At 34.6% G+C, this 17,655-nt stretch overlaps 1 protein-coding gene across 3 annotated transcripts in view; it reads left to right on the top strand.

Annotated features, from left to right (window-relative positions):
- Positions 1–12,144, top strand: part of Cdh7 (cadherin 7) — a 109,198-nt gene extending 97,054 nt beyond the window's left edge. For all 3 annotated transcript variants that reach the window (XM_070028986.1, XM_070028989.1, XM_070028987.1), the window contains exon 12: positions 9,883–12,144. In XM_070028986.1, coding sequence (XP_069885087.1) covers positions 9,883–10,376 — 494 coding nt within the window. In that variant the 3' untranslated portion in view covers positions 10,377–12,144. The remainder of the gene's footprint in view (positions 1–9,882) is intronic.
- Positions 12,145–17,655: the final 5,511 nt, after the last annotated feature.

Here is a 17,655-nt window from a genome sequence, read left to right as displayed (position 1 = left end):
AAGCCCTGGGATCGATTCCCCAGCAGCACATACACAGAAAAAGCTGGAGGTGGCGTGGCTCCAGTGGTAGAATGCTAGCCTTGAGCACAGAGAGGCTCACGGACAGAGCCCAGGCCCTGAGTTCAAACCCCAGGACTGGAAAAAAAAAGTGAAGCATAGAATAGAATCATATCAAATAACAGTGCAGAGGCTTTGAACTGATTGTTTTGTTGTTGTTTGTTTGTTTGTTTTTATTTGCTTTACCTGAATTTATTTGCTTTAGACTACTTAAATCTAGGTACCCTAGATTAGAAAGAATGTTTTATAGTGTTTCCATTATTTTCTTATTTTAGGCACTATGGTTTTATCGTCAACTTTTTCAGGAAATATTTAAAGCAGATTTCTTACATTTGATTACAAATTGTAAAACCCTGTAATCACAGCATTGCTGCTACAGATCCTTAAGAACTGGTAACAAAGCTACTTCCCAGGATTATTTTGTCATCTGGTTGAACATGATTTATGACATATTAGATTGCAGTTGCTTAAGAGATTATACTGCATCCTCTTAAAACTGGAGAAACATGAATCTGGCCATCCTGTGATAGGTTTATTCCAAAAGCCTTTTTCCTTCATGCTGCAGCTCAGCTAGCTGGGACAAGGAATAAGTCATATTGTACCCAAGATTGTTTTCTTAGGATTTAATGGAATTAATGAATCCATTTATAACCTATTTTAACAAAAGTAGCCTTTACAACTGAAGTTAACTGTTGTGTGATATTTAAAAACTGGATTTGTGCTGGGCAATGGGGGCTGGTCTGAGATCAGAGTTCAAATACAACCAGGACAGAAAATTCTATTGGTCTCTTATCTCTAATTAACCATCAAAAAGTCATAAATGGAGGTATAACTCAAGTGGTTGTGTGCCCACCTTGAGCAAAAAAGCCAAGTGTAAATGATAGATAATAAGTTGAAGCTCAGTACTAATACACTGAAAACTTAAATTTATGGAGCTGAGTAAACCACTATTCCTATCTCCACCATATGCTAGGTCTACACAGAGGGAATCACCACTTAGTTGTCCTAAAAATGCAAATAACAGAACAAGAATCCATAAGGCTGCTGTGAGAATTAAATGAGATAATTCATAAAGGACTGGGTGTCTAACACATCTTAAACATTCAATCTACTTTAAGTCATATTGATGAAGCCATGTCCTTATTCTGTCAACCAGGCTAAGACCTAGCTAGGAGAACATTGTAAATAGTCTCATAAACATAGAAGTTATCTTCAATAACTCAGCTGAACAAATGTATCTAGATTAATATAATTAATCTGTTTTTCCACTCACAGAACTTCACACAGGTGATAGAAACCTCAGAAATTCATTAAAAATGATGAGTAATTCCAAGTTAAAGCCTGATTAGAATATAAGTGGTCAGAATAATTTGAAGAAAAAAAAGGAAAGAAAGGAAAGATCTAAGCCAGGTGCCAATGGCTCATGCCTGTAATTCTAGCTACTCATGCTGCTGAGATCTGAGGATTGAGGTTGGAAGCCAGCCCTAGCATCAAAGTCCCTGTAAGACTCTTATCTCCAATAAAGAACTCAGAAAAAGCTGGAAGTGATGTTGTGGCTCAAGTGATAGAGCACCCAGGCCCTGAGTTCAATCCCCAGGACCAGAAAAAAAAGACTCCATTGTGAAGAACTTTTCATTGATCTCCTGGCCTCCACAAGATAATAATAAGCATGAAAATCACATATATTCACTTTATAGAGCATAGTAAGCTACATAAGATTTTTTAATTCCCTTCATATTTAATATGAGCAGTCTTTAGATTTCAAAATGAGTGAGTTGAAGGCAGTGGCATTGATAAGATGCCTTGTATTCACAAACTGCTTTGTTAAATGATTCTTCCATTGTACAACTACTTAAAGATAATTAAAAAAATTGAAATAGGCAAATAGTGAGAAGAGACTAAGAAGGTAGACTGAACATTTTCAAAACATCACCACAGCTGGGCACTGGTGGCTCACACCTGTAATCCTAGCTACTCAGGAGGCTGAGATCTGATGATAGCAGTTCAAAGCCAGCCCAGGCAGGAAAGTCCAAGAGACTCTTATCTCCAATAAAAACCACTAGAAAACCGGAAGTGGCGCTGTGGCTCAGGCCATAGAGTGCTTGCCTTGAGCTGAAGAGCTCAGGGACAGCACCCAAACCCAAAGTTCAAGCCTCAAGAACAACAGAAAAAAAATACTCAGAACGTTACCACTTTATCAGGAGCAACATCTATTAGAAGAGAATTAAAAGACATGCTGCCCACATTTCTTTATGTAAAGAATGAATTGATTTTGAATTTTGATTCCTATATGTCTGTTGAATAGTTATTCTGTCACCTATGATTTCAGGGTTCTTTGCGATCGTGGCTCTTTGAATATTCTTTTAATCATCACCTAGTTAATAATCACCTAGTTGGAAAGGGTGACACTGATTAACATACATTGTATTCATAAATTGATGTGCTGAATTTAAACTTTGTACATTTATTTAAATAAAAAATCATCATCATCATCATCATTATCATCATCATCATCATCATCATCATCATCATCCTCCAAATGTCAACAAAAGCCACTTAAATAGAATTTACTACAGTCCATTCTTCTTTATAATAATTTGAGTCCATATTTTAGTATATTTAATTTCAATAGGCTTGAAAAAGTCTGTCAACCATCAGATAAGTGTGACTCTTGTTTCTATTAAACTCAAACATTTTTGTTTAAATATTTACCAATTAGAAATGTTTCATTTGACTTCTAAGGAACACATATTATTCCTTGTGTTTTATTCATTTTTGAAAGTTCTTACAAGTCTCCATAACCACAAGTGAAAACACAGCCAAAAGACCAAAGACAGTTTTGAAGTAGAGACTTCTGCTTCCATTTCTACACTGATGCTACGCAATTACCAGCATGCCTCCATTTCAGCTTAGAGTGGTGATCCCTATGTTTTATTTCCTATCCTATCATGTTGGTAACAGTTGAATGTGACTTTTTGCACTCAGAGTGTCTGCCTTTACTATTACAGACTGGGTTTTCACATGGTAGGTGCAGAAGATAGTATACAGTAGTATGTAGATAAGAGTTCTGATCATGGTATGTGGCCTGATTTTTTGTTAATAACAGCTCACTCTTTTGACACTTCTTGTCTCTAGATACCAAGTAGGAGAATTTTAACTCAAATACTTTATAAGTTTCCATACAAATACTGCAAGGAAACAAATAAGGAGAGGTGTTGGACATGGTAAGGAAGAATTTGAAATCCAAGTTCAAGTAAGGCTGCTATAGATTTTGGAGTCTTATAAAAGGAAAACACATTGCTACATGACAAGTTGGTGTTCCAGTTATGTGACACATTGAAGTGTCTTCTAACTTGACAGAAAGTGATTCACTGATGATCCCAGAATGTTAACACTGGAAGGCATCCCAAAAATCAGCCCTACCCTAAAACTGGCACTCAAGGAGGAACAGACAGATACAGTTAGGTTTGGCAGTTTCAAGAGTTCATTCAAGTTCGAGGCCACAGGAGGATAAGATGCATGGCTTTTTTATTCAAAATCAATGACTTTGGAACAAGCCAAACAGCAAGTGAATGTTCGGTGTTATTAACCCATGTAAGTTGCTCTTCCTCTGGACTAAAAATCATTAGATCTGCAGGTGGACTTGATGTCGGTCCTTTTCTAGCATCTGTCCATTTCTACCTGTACAGATGATTTTCCTTTTCTAATTTCTCCCACATTCTGTTGCTCTTTAAAATTCATTTACTCCTGAATCCTCTAAATGGAAGGGATGATCAAAAAAATAGAATGAGGATTTCCTCTGTTTACATGGAATGCAGCTTGAATGACAGAATCGCATGAATTTTTTTGTGTAGAAAATTTCATTCATCTACTGCAAGATGTCCTAATATTGTAAATTGAGAATAAAAAATTAGTTTCAAGTGGAAAATAATAACATTGATTTCATGAGGTATTTTATAATAATTAAATACATATTTGTTAACATATATAGTCATTTTTTTCCTATAGGCAAACAATAATTTGTGAATTACTGACACATTAAATTACAACTTTAGGAGATTTTTTTTAAAGAAAGTGATAGAAATAATTTCAGCTTCAATATTAAAAATGTACCTCCAGAAAAAAGTGAAGAAGAACATAACTTACACTGATACAGAATTGAAAAGATGGAATGAATGGGTGTATTTAAGGAGTAAGATCTAATTTTGGCATTCTATTATAAAAGGGATATTCTCAAGAATAGTGTTCTTAAAGCCATATAGTAGATGTACAAGTAAATTCTAATCTTCAAGGAACTGTATTAAATAGAAGGAACATTTTAATCATGGGAGTAACCCTGAGATTAAAGTATTGTTAATATTTTTGGTGGTAAATTAAGCCATAAAACTTGTTTTTAAGATTAATAAACTCATATAAAGTTGCACAAAAAAGTACATGTTTTTGTAGATGATCATGGGCAGATGCTGCCATAATGCATGGAAAAGCTTTTTTTTTGCCTACTGAAACTACCACAGCATTTGCTAAATTAATTTTTTGTTTCCTATTTGGATTTCTTTCTAGTAATTAAAGTCCTGTGACATTCCTTCCACCTCTTTGCTCTTCACACATAATTGGGATTCCTCTGACCCAGTTTCATAAACTTGGGTTTAACAAGGTACTTATATACTGAGCATAACTGTAGCTCTTCCAAAGTGCCTGGGATGTGTCGGCTGGCATTTAGCTGTCCTATGACTTTTCATTTTGCTTCCTGGAAGTACCAGGTCTAAAGTCTATTTGGCTTTGTGTTACCGTGGCTGCTTAAAATTGTATTCAACAGAAAAATGTGTTCCTGGTTTCATAATGATAGCAAAATTTCTGATGTATAAAAGCACACAAAATGGTGAGACAAAAGATAAACAGTGAACCAATGCAATCGTGATATTCACAAGACACTATGTTGAAAATAAACTTTACAATTTGCAGGAAGGGGAGGAAGAGTAGGGGGGAGGAAAAGGGGAGAAAATGAGGGAGGGGTAACAATGCCTAAAGAAATATACTAATTCCCAATTAAGGTAATGTAACTCTAACCCCCTGTACATCACCCTTACAATACTATAAAATAAAATTTTAAAAGCACACTAATTTGCTCAGAAAATAATGGCAGCTCTGTATTAAAAAACAAACAAAACAAAAACATAACAAACAGTCCTAATTGTGATCTATGATGAGAAAAATTCACTTGGTAGAACACGTAGTAGACATAGATAAAATGATAGGCTACAGTTAGCTAATGTGTGGAACAACTGATGTCCTCTTCCACACAACCATGAAACAGAATGTATGGAAAATGAATCATAGTTCATGATCACATACTATGAGCTGGACATTGCTTATCATAAATGTGTTAAGTTTCTTAGATGACCACTGCTATCTGTACTTTTTCTGTGAAAAAAAAAGATGAATATATTTATATATATAAAATTTCAAGGATACATATATTTATATATATAAATAAATATATGCACTTATATTTGTTTATATATATTTATAGATATATAAACTTTCAAGGAAGTACACAATTCTCTGTGAATGAGTATCAGAGTCAGACACAGGCAAGACTTGCATGAGAACATTCTTGCCGTATTTCCATTTGTGTTTTCCAATTTGATGGTCCCCTATGTCCTGAAAATGCTAAAGGTTCTCTGTCTGCTGCCACATTAGAGACAACTATGTCTTTGATCTGTTTCACATAGCAACTTTATCATTTATTTCGTTAATTCTCTGTGTCTGCTTTAGAATATGCTCCAATTAATTCTGACCTTGTGAAAACACACTAGAAATTATATTTGTTAACTTCGAGCACAAATTTTAATTGAAAACAGAATATAACCTACAAACGTTATTCAAGTAATATTCATTGGTCCTAATTCTTAATCTTACTACAGATTTAAACAAAATAATTCTATTGTTTACTTAATTGCTTGTATGCTTATATTAGTTGCCTTTTGAGTGCTAGGATTGCAGGAGTGCACCTCCAGACCTGGCTTCTTATGGAATCATTCTAAGCCACACATTGAAAAGAGGGAACTTTTTATGATATTTGTTTTGAGGAAAGAATAATTTCATTAAACTTATAATTTAATTCTTACATCTGAAAACATGGAGATGATTATGTTTTATGTGCTTTATAAATCTGTAGTTCACCTTCTCTTCTTCCTCTTCCTCCTCTTCTTCCTCCTCCTCTTCCTCTTCTTCTTCTTCCTCCTCCTCTTCTTCTTCTTCTTCTTCTTCTTCCTCCTCCTCCTCCTCCTCCTCCTCCTCCTCCTCCTTCTTCTTCTTGTTTAACTTTGTATAGTCTTTGTTCTGTCTGATAGCTGAAATTAGAAACATCGTTAAAAATACCAAAACCCAAACAATGTTCCTTCTTCTGATTTCTGTTCCTGAGTTAGTCCCTACTCATTTTGTCTCCCTGATTTTTTGTCTGTGTGTAATGTGTCCATGGCTTTTCTCTTTTCTAAGTTTCATCTTTCATAACAAATCATGTTTCACTTTCTTAGTAAAGTAATAAAGTACTTTATAAAAGTAAAAGTAAGCCGGGTGACAGTGGCTCATGCCTGTCATCCTAGCTACTCAAGAGGCTGAGATCTGAGGATTGCGGTTCAAAGCCAGCCCAGGCAGGAAAGTCTGTGAGACTCTTTTTTTTTTTTTGCCAGTTGTGCAGCCTGAACTCTGGACCTGGACGCTGTCCCTCAGCTCTTCAGCTCAAGGCGAGCACTCTACCACTTGAGCCACAGCACCACTTTCAGCTTTTTCTGCTTGTGGGTGCTGAGGAATTGAACCTAGGGCTCATGCATGCAAGGCAAGCACTCTACCACTGAGCCACCCTCCCAGCCCGTGTGAGACTCTTATCTTCAATAAAGCACCAGAAAATTGGAAGTGGTGCTGTGGCTCAAGTGGTCAGTCACGAACCTTGAGATGAAGAGCTGAGGGACAGCATGCAGGCCCACAGTTCAAGCCCTGTGACCAACAAAAACAACAAAAAAGTAAAAGTAATGTATTACCTTATTAACAAAGTAAATAAATTGAAGAAATCTACTCTAAACTCTTTGATGCTTCAGCAGAATTTTTTTCTTAACACAAGGAATTATCTCCAGGGTCTCTCTAATGAGCAGTTAAGAGCTGTTCTACCTATTCAATTTTAAACTTTATTTTTATATGTGCACACACAGAAATAATCTCATTTAAATATTAAATTACCTAACAATTCCTAACATTAAGTTTTCTTAGCTCTGAACAACATGAGAAATGAGGAATATCCATAAGATATTAATATTCTTATATATCATATTACATTTCTTATTAACTATCATGACTGGCTTTTAGAAGCTTGATATATATATATATATATGTATGTATGTATATGTATATTTGTGTGTGTACATATGAGTGTTATACATCATTGCAATTCTACAGAAGAATGGAGAATTTTGAAATATTTGCTTAGACATTGACTTCCATGTAAAGAGCACCTAGTTAACAAAAAAAGAGCACCTAGTTATTATTCAACTTACACTTTCTTCATAAATTCCCTCATGCTCATGCATACAAAAGCATGAATTTGTAACATCTTTTGTTCTCCACTGAATATTCCTTCCCCGCTCTTGCTTCTTTCCCTGTCTCCTCTTGGTGGCCCAATACTAGTCCCTCTCACATTTAACTCTCTTTAACCTATGTGCTTTTTTTAAAAAAAGAATCTGTGCTATGTTTCACTTTTAGTTATAATTAATTTTTCTGAAGGTGCTCTATCCAAAGTCATGACAACTAAAATTGGCCTATAATTAAGTAAAATGTGATTTTATCCATAAGTCTTGTTATTCGGTCATGTCTTCCTCGGAGTGAGCAGTTACAGCTATCGGTACCCTCAGTCTTGTAGTCCTTGTTACCTAATTACTTTCTAGAAGGTACTGAGTTGGTAGTATCACCGAATATTCAGAAGTCTTGAAATAAGCCAAGGTCGAGTTTGAATCATCGTTAGTTATTGCATTTAATCACATTGTCTACAGGTAGCATTTCCTGCAGGGAAAACATCTAGCCTAGAGAATTGTCATAGGTCCAGTCGTATGTGCTGTAGAAAGATGTTTGTTTCCCCCTTAGCAATAGTACTATCTTTCATTGAGAAATTATTGTTTTACCTCCTGCTTTCCTTATTATCTAATCTTCTTTGTTTTCCATAATTAAAATGAAACAGTCTGTGGAGGTTGAACAGACCAGATGATAACAGTGAGTCCTGATGTGTTGTAAACTTATAAGTATCTGAAATGCTGCTACTTTTGTTTATATTCTTTACAAGTCTGTTCATCTCTTTAATCTACCCTACCATTGGAGGATTTTGGCCTGATCTTTAGAAATGATCAGTCTTGGGAACATGTAAATATAGAAAATGGGGCAAAGCAGCATAGGCCTGTGTCATGGCATCACTCAGACACTGTTGAGTTTGGTGGACTGGGGATGAAACTCAGAGGCTCATTCCTACTAAGCAAGCACCGTGAGCTCTACACACAGACCTCCATGCACTTCTAAAAGATACGCTGCTGCTAACATGTCCATAACAATCATCCATGCACTGTGTACTTTGACCTTTCCGGGTTTTCACAAAAGAACTTAGAAGAATGCGATACAAAAATTTAAATGTATTTTTATCTTGCAGAGTTAATTGAAATAACTCCTGACTTTTATGTGTTTTTTTTCATTTATAAAATTCAAGGATAGTTTTTTTATCTACATCCTTTTAGCTCAGTCATGGGACTGGTAAAATTTAATATACTCTCAATGCAAGAATTACATACCACCAGAGACAGTGTCTACCTTACTGGTATATTTAAATGTGTCTTGTTATTATTATGGTGATATGCATAGGTCAGGGAATGAGTATTTTTTTCACTGTCTCCCAGCTTCTCCCTCCCACCCCACTCACAAGTTGAATAGTACATTTTCAACATAGGATCTACTGAATATTGCTGCTGCTTTTTAAAATTAAAAATATAGCAAACTAAGTTTATTTAATACCAAAGAAGAGCCAGCTAGGTTGCTCTCTTTTGGTGTTCAAAGCCCGCACAAACTTCATAATCCACTGTTAATGTTGCTATATGAGGGAACTTCCTCATGCTAACCTTGTGATGTATTTCTCAAATCCATCTTTAGCTGCTGCTAGCAGTCCCGACACCTGGATTTTATGTGTAATACATAATGACCGGGTTCAAGATTTTTCATACATAAAAGTAGGATTCCATTTATTCCAGACAAACTTTTCATCTTTGTCTATGGCCCCGACATCTCGGTTCTGTTTAACAGCTGAAGTTCATAGAGAAGGAGCAGACATTTCTTCAAAGAACAGGACCAAATGCCTGTAATCCTTTTCCTTTAGAATCTGCCGCTTGTTAAATTAGACACAAAACATTTATGAACACATCTCTCTCTTTTTTTTTCCTTTCCAGCAATTAAGGAGTTCAAAAAGAGCTCTTTGTGTGGCATGGCTTTGAAATGATTATACTGAAACCGAACTGGCCTTTCAATTTGCTCTGTCAAACAATTTCAAGGGTAAAGCAAGACATCAGTCTTGAATAGGTGCAGAGAACGGCTTCTTGAGGTATCAAAGTGTTCTATTTTTAAAGCATTTATTTTATTTTATTTATGCAATTTTAGCACACCTACCGCTGTGAGCTCTCCAGTAAGTAGGAGGCCGATTCACTTCCCTGTCTATATCAACATCTAGGGCCTAATGCCACCTTTCTGCATCCAGGCTGCGAGTTTTCCTGACCTCTTCCCTTTGCTGTCTCGTTGTTCCAGTGCTGATCCTCCTCATCGTCACCATGAGAAGAAGGAAGAAGGAGCCCCTCATCTTCGACGAAGAGAGAGACATCAGGGAAAACATCGTGCGCTACGACGACGAGGGCGGAGGCGAGGAAGACACTGAGGCGTTCGACATGGCCGCGCTGAGAAACCTCAACGCCATTCGAGACACAAAGACCAGGAGGGATGTGACTCCCGAGATTCAGTTTTTGAGTCGGCCGACTTTTAAGAGCATCCCAGATAATGTCATTTTTAGGGAGTTTATTTGGGAGAGACTGAAAGAAGCCGACGTGGACCCCGGCGCTCCGCCCTACGACTCCTTGCAGACCTACGCCTTCGAGGGGAATGGCTCAGTGGCAGAATCCCTGAGCTCCCTGGACTCCATCAGTTCGAACTCTGACCAGAATTATGACTATCTCAGTGACTGGGGGCCTCGCTTCAAACGACTCGCGGACATGTATGGAACCGGCCAGGAGAGCTTGTGTTCTTAGCCTTGGGACCTTGCTTTGACATGTACTGAAGAAAAAGAAAGGAAAATAAAAAATAAAAAAAAGAAAGTAGCAGCAAAAGAAAAAGGAAAAACAAAATATAAGAAAACCTATCCTGTGTTGAAAACAAGAACTCCACTTGCTGGAGAGAACTGGTTGTACATAGTTCTCCATTTGTAAACTGTTTAGGTTTCTGCCTTGGTGTGGACTGTCTGCGTTAGACTTATCCAAGGGACTCCACTGGGCATTTGCAGAGTTTTGTTTGGTTTTGTTTTTAGGTAAAAGGAACTCTGCAATGGTTGGTGAATAGATAGCAACTCTCATCTACCTGCAAAGGTACCTGACCTCCAGGCTGGGAGGAGGCCCAGAACGTGCCTTCATGGTACTGTCCATGAGCAGAACAGAACAGGATGTGCCACTGGAAATCCTGAACGTCTTACATATCCAAACTAGGGGCAAATTTAATTTACAGTGATGCTTTTAGCTTATACTATATGATAGAATTCAGCAGAATTTTATTGCTGTGGGTTAGCAAAGATATTTTATTTATCAACATATGAATTCTTGGACTATCTTCCTCAGATGCAAACCCTCCAATTAAAGCCAGTGAGATTTGATGGAAGGCAACAGAAACCATTGTATTGCCAATAAATTATACAAGGTGTTTCAAAGAGAAGAAAATGGTACATAATTCTTCAAGTTTGGGATTGCTTGGAGATGCTTGTGTGGGTATGATAAGAAACAAGTTGCTGTCTATTTGTTGATTTTATAAAATTATCTCTTCTGATTTCTACAGGAGACTATTTTTATTTTTCTGTTTTATTTGACACACAGTGTTATATTTATTTTAGAGCACCAGTCTCTACTCAGTTCAGATATCATCTTAATGCCTAATAGCACACTAAAGTCATTGGAACATGCTGGTCCTTCTCCAGCTTGAGCTAAATTAAAAGGATAAACATGGAACTGGAGACTCTATAGTAGACTAATGGAACCCAATTGCAGTTTACATCTCAGCAAGGAGCATAGATTCAGGACACATACATTATTCTACTGAGCCATTAAAATCACACAACCACTGGAAGAAAATATTTGTATTTCAGAAAGACTTCAAAAGGCAATGCCTATTTTTTTTAATGCACAATTTATTTTCCAAGGTCATGTATTCCCTATGCTCCAAACACTGTCAAGATTCAGTCCCAACCATTTTCTGGGAGTAGATATGTTGAGTAATAAAAGACTGAAAGTGAAAATCTATTTTAAAGTTTTAATATAATCAATTTCCAACCCATCTTTCCATCAAGATGTGCACACGTCCCACAAGAACCAAGTGATGTGTAATTTTCGCGGTGGTTTAAATGTGCCAAAGTGAAGAGGGTCGTTGCTAGTACCCACATGTATTCAAGATAGAGGAATATCTCAGAATAATAAGATTTTTTAACAAAAATACTATTTCTACTTATTTTTCCTAGATTATTACTAGTTTAATGTGCATATACTTGAGTAAGAATGGTTTTATTTTTCCTTTACTTTCTTCTTTGAAAAATATTTTATTGTTGGGCTCCTAAGAAATCTACAGCTAGTGAACATGGTATAGGAAATTGTGTTCTAAATGTGCTTCTTTATGAGAGCAGACACTGGAATGAAAATATTAAAGTGTTGATTACCTGAAGAGAAACTATGTAGGAATCTGTAAATGTGCAGTCCACCTTTAGAAAGTATGTGAAAGTGGCCTTCAGCTTCATAAAAATAAATGATTTAATGAATTTGACTATCTGCATACAGTCCTTTAATCTGAATGGAACTTTTTAGCTATTTTATGACAAGATAGATATGATTCTTGCTATATTATCATACATATGTATAACAATTTTATAACAGAGTTCAAGATTTTGTTTATAACTTTGACTCCCACATGAAGCATCTCCAATAAAATAACCATAATATCTTTACCCAGTTCAATAAAATTAATATGTGATGGGGAAATTATATAAATACTATATCAACAAGGTGTTGAGAAAACAGGCATGTGATAATCTCCTAGATTTCTGGAGGAAGATATAATAGTTTAGCACATATAGATTATGATGTCAAAATGGCTGGTTGTGGTATGCCACATATCTCTAAATCAAAGTTTGGTTATGTTTTAGAAAACAAGCATAAGGTCATGCATTATGCTTTTTCACGTTTTAATACATACATGTATATATATACATAAGTACACACATATATTCTTTTTCCATATTTGACAGTAATGGATTTGGAAAACACAGACCTAAATTTATCTAGTGACCTAAAATTCTTTCATATGTTCAATTTATATTTATAGAGAAAAGACTATATCAATACAGAATTGAATATATAGGATGTACTATAATGTTGGTTTTTGTGGGTCATGATTATTTTCCATTTATTTTTCCTTCTAAAGTCTAATGCAATATTTGATTATGAAACACAACACTTGATAAGATTTTTTTTAATGAAGAGATTGGACCAGGTGATTGAGAAATTCAATCTTAAAATTGGTTAAAATATTCTCCACAAGTCATTAACATGGGGCAGAGGTATGGCTCAAATGTTAAGAGCATCAGCTAAGCAAATAAGCCAGATGAGGGCAAGGTTCTGAGATTAAATTCCAGCACAGGTAAAAAGCATTGAAACAAATCTCTATTGTTTAGTGATGTAAAGTACCAAAACCAGTCAAAATCATCATACAAGATTCAATATTTTAGTAAATTTTTAACTATGGTAGGAATATTTAGTCCACAATGTAACCAGCAAGTTCTATTCTTTCTTTTCTAGATATCCAGTTTTTAACATTTAGTAACACTCGTTGATATTTTATTACAAGAGATCTTGTGACTATAGATACACTACGAGTGAATAGACTATCAAATATTGAGAAGAATGGAATTTCTGCTATGTCCTACTGTTATAGATGTGTGATGAAGTGATTGTACATTTGAAATCCTTGGAACTACATGCAAGAAATAAGAGAACCCAAAGCATTATGGGAAGCACTGGCATCACAATTTTAAGCTCAAGTACTATTTCAAGAAGTCAGGAAATTCATGTCATCATCATTTATTCAAATTAGGAAACAAAAACGGTTAACAAATCTCAGTGTGCAAATTAAGTTTGTTGGGAAAATTTTAATTCCTTATAAGCAATTTCTGAATAACTTCCACTTAGCTTACTATACAAAAATAGAGCCTTATCATGAATGAAGCTAAAATCACCATCTTGGAATAACAGATCTTTGTGTCTTTTAAGGCAATAGTCTAGGATATCCATAGACAAAACCAGGAAGGATACAATAGCAAAAATTAGACACATGGAAGCAATTTGTAGCTAATTCTTTAAATAATGGATAAATGGGACTGGCAAAACTTTTTCTCCACCGTACAACATTGCTGAGAGTGCAGTTGAATTTAGATGACAAATATGTACAAGGAGTCAATGTGTTTAGCTGCTTTTGCATCCTGTCCTCTCTGAATATTTAAATTATTTTAACTTTTTCACAATTATATCTACTACTTGGATGATAAGCAGACATAGACAATTACTCTTACCTAAAGGGCATAGGTGTGTAAAATGTCAAAGAAATGTATTTTCTTGTGATAGAATGTTATTAGCATTTATATTCAAATACAAAATCTAAAGGAGCTTAAAATAAGCTACATGATTAATGTACAGCCAATTTGTTTTGAACAACTTACAGTCTCTAAGCATTCTATGTACTATTAAACTTCAATTTTTACTTTTAACTAATTTGACTTCTATTGACTTACAAACTGTTTTAATTACTCTATTTCCTTAAATCACCATTCAAAGGTTTATTTACAATTGATATGACTAACCTTAACTACTTTTTTACTCTTTTGGATCAAAGGTAGCTGTAGGCAGGTGAATTATTTGTGATAGTTAATAAGAGGATCAGTTCATTTTTCTGTTAATGTACTTGTTTATTTGATCTTGCATATAAAGTCAATTATTTTAAAATAAAAAACATATATGATGGTACACTGATGTTTGGCAAAAAAGCTAACACTATCATGTTAGATAAGATTAACAACATTTGAATTTTGGTTTCAATTGATTTAATTTTTTTAAATGGTATAAACTTTTAAAAAGATAAGCAGATGGGTAGCAGTGTTTGAGCATGAATTTTAAGGTATAATCCTGGGAAAAAGGTTTGTACTAAGAGAAAGCACTATGTAAGACAAGATGACTCTGTTATTAGTTATTCAGAATTTAACAAGAAAATGGCTGTGCTTGCTTGATTGGGAATTATTGAGAAGTATATCTAATGTAATCAGAAATGTGTGAGTTCAATATCACCCTGCTGATGCTAGTGTATAAACTCACTTGCTAAATGCCTGAGTGAGGATAGAAATATGTTACATTTATAACAATGTAATGGAAGGATATTAGTAGCTAAGGAGAGAGCATTCCACTAAATTATTTCTATAATTGTTTTACTACTGTTGTTTAGATGTAATCACATTGTCAACACACACAAAAAAGCTTTGGCTTTTGAGTATCAGTAAGAATCCTAAGGAAAAATCTAGAAGCTCAATTCAAGAACGTTCTGCTGAGTCTTGCATTCCGTTCTAATTCTCTGAATTTGTATGCATTCATGGTTTAAATGGAGTCAATGACAGCCTTGCCTACTTCAGAAACTTGTGGGATGATTGAATGAAAGTACAGTGTTCACTGTGAAACACTGGAATGTAAGGTTATATATGGAAAATTGATAGAAACTATATACAAAGGTTGATTATTTTTATTGTTTTATAGTAAATTAAACAGAGTAAAGCCTGTTTAGGTAAATGGGCATTAAGCAAAACACATGTAATTAGAACCCTAAACCAGGAAAGAAAAGAGGCAATTTACATGCAGTATGCAGTATGCAATATGATATTCTGAAAAATAATGTAATGAGAACTTCAAAGCTTAGAATCTAATTAATTTGATAATTCGTAAGAGTTCAATATATTAAAATAGACAAGGAATAACAGAGAACACCATCCACGATGAACCTGAGTGGAAGAGCAAGGGTTATAAATTATCTTGACCTCACCAAAGAACACAAATGCATTCACCTAGGGAAGATTATCTTTAAAAAAATAAGTAAGTTGTATGTGAACTTAAAATGATGGAGGTCCTACCTAACAAGTACAAAACTCTCAGTTAAAAACTATAGTAAATAAACAAATAAGAAATTAGATGGTCACACAGCCATTCAGAAAAGATAAAATAAACTACAGCAAATTCAGTGATTTTTGCAAGTCATAATGACATTTATGTAATCATTAATTGATAAGTTCAAGAAATTAGAGTTGAATAATATTGACCTAACATAAAATCATCATGAATTAAATTGAGTCTCATTCCAATTACTCAATAACCTTTCCAACATAGTGCTGTAAAATACCATATTCTTGTATAAATGAAGAAATGGAACCAGGCTCTAGTGGATCATGCCTGACATCTTAGCTACTCAGAAGGCTGAGATTTGAGGAGGCTGGTTCAAAGCTAGCCTAGGCAGGTAAGTCAGTGAGACTTATTACCTCTAATAAAATACTCAGAAAAGGCCAGAAGTGGTGCTGTAGCTAAAGTGGTAGAGCACTAGCCTTAAAGAAGCTCAGGAACATGACTCAGATCCTAACCCTGAATTCAAGCCTTAGAGTCAGCAGAAAAAGAAAAAGAAAAAAGAAAGAAAAGGAGAAAGAATATGTATATATATATATATTAGTCATATATATACGACTGTCAGTGATGTTCAGACTAAAGAATGATTGTTGATCAGCTCATATTCAACTATTAGTATTAGTTGCCCATTTCAAGAGACACCATAAGCAAATACATTGATAACTACATAATAAATAAAAAATGTTGAAAAACAGACATATTAGAATCCATTTATTTGTGGGTTTTTTCCATTTATTAATATAAGGCTAAAATTACACAGCTTCATAATCAGGGTAAGTTATATGATTCACTCTCCTATCATTTCCTAGTGCATTTTTCTGAGTATAAACACATTCATATGGCAAGATTAAGAGTGTGTTGTATCTTTTGTATGACTATTTTTTTCAAAGCTGTAAATCATGTAAGTATATGATAACTGCAAATATGTGTGTAAGCACATATAAACATACACATAAACAGACAGAGAGAAGACAGAGCATGCACATACATATACAAGTTGAGGACACATGTTAAATTGAAGTAAATGTTTTTAAATACCTTATTTTTAGTGTTTAAGTTAAATAGGGTTATAAGCTCCAGACTCCACAGTCAAATTATGTGAAAATACTGATGGAACCGCTGTACATTTGAGGACCTTCTCTACTGCAGATTTTATATTTTATTTACACAATGAACAGGAATGAAAAATCCATATGATGATAAAATATAAAGTTTAACTTTCAATGAAACTATTACTGGATACTTATGAAATGCATCTACAACTACATTAAAAGAACCAAATATATTTCTACATTTTTTTTGCTTATGAGTTGCAAAAGAATCTCAAAAATGCTAATTCCATTGACCACAGAATTGATCCTGAAACCCAGTTCCTTGGAAATACGATATTGGGTATAAAGCTGGTATTTGAATATATGTCACAATATGGAGATGCAATACTGTCAGGGACTGAGTATTTGAGACTTTATTTAGCAGATGGAGGAAGTAACTCATAGCCGAATAACAACAGAATGCAGAATGTACATAATTTATGCAATGAACTCGAGTTATTAGTAGGAAAACAAGTGGTCATAGCATGAGAGTCCAGCGTGTTGTTATGATTTCTTCATATGGCTTTTGCTCCATTAAAAAAAAAGAGAAAGAAGAAAAAAATCATAAACTAAGAGATAGAAGAAAATACTTCCAACATTTCCTGATATCTAAGACCTGAGTTACAACTTGTCACTACTCTAAACTGATGCTTTGAATTTATACCTCCTGACATCTTGGTATACAAAATGGGTATTGCAATGAATGTCTGATATTTAATTCTAAGTACATAATTTATACACAATTAGCAAAATAAAAGTTTTCTGTATACATGTCATGGTAGCTCCATACATTCCTACTGTTCCATTAAGGTTTTCACAAACCTATAAAGTACACAAGTTAGGCACTGATTTAAAAAAAATAGGCATACCTAGTTAGTGGAGAAAAACTGGACTACTGAATAATTACAAAGTATCCAAGAGAGCATAAAATAAATCATACAGATGAAAGGAGAAAAAAATCATCAGAAATTCTTAAG

This window comes from Dipodomys merriami, unplaced genomic scaffold, assembly GCF_024711535.1.
Source record: "Dipodomys merriami isolate MVZ:Mamm:240054 unplaced genomic scaffold, mDipMer1.0.p SCAF_2, whole genome shotgun sequence".
NCBI lineage: Eukaryota > Metazoa > Chordata > Mammalia > Rodentia > Heteromyidae > Dipodomys > Dipodomys merriami.
This window is presented reverse-complemented; position numbering and strand designations above follow the sequence as displayed.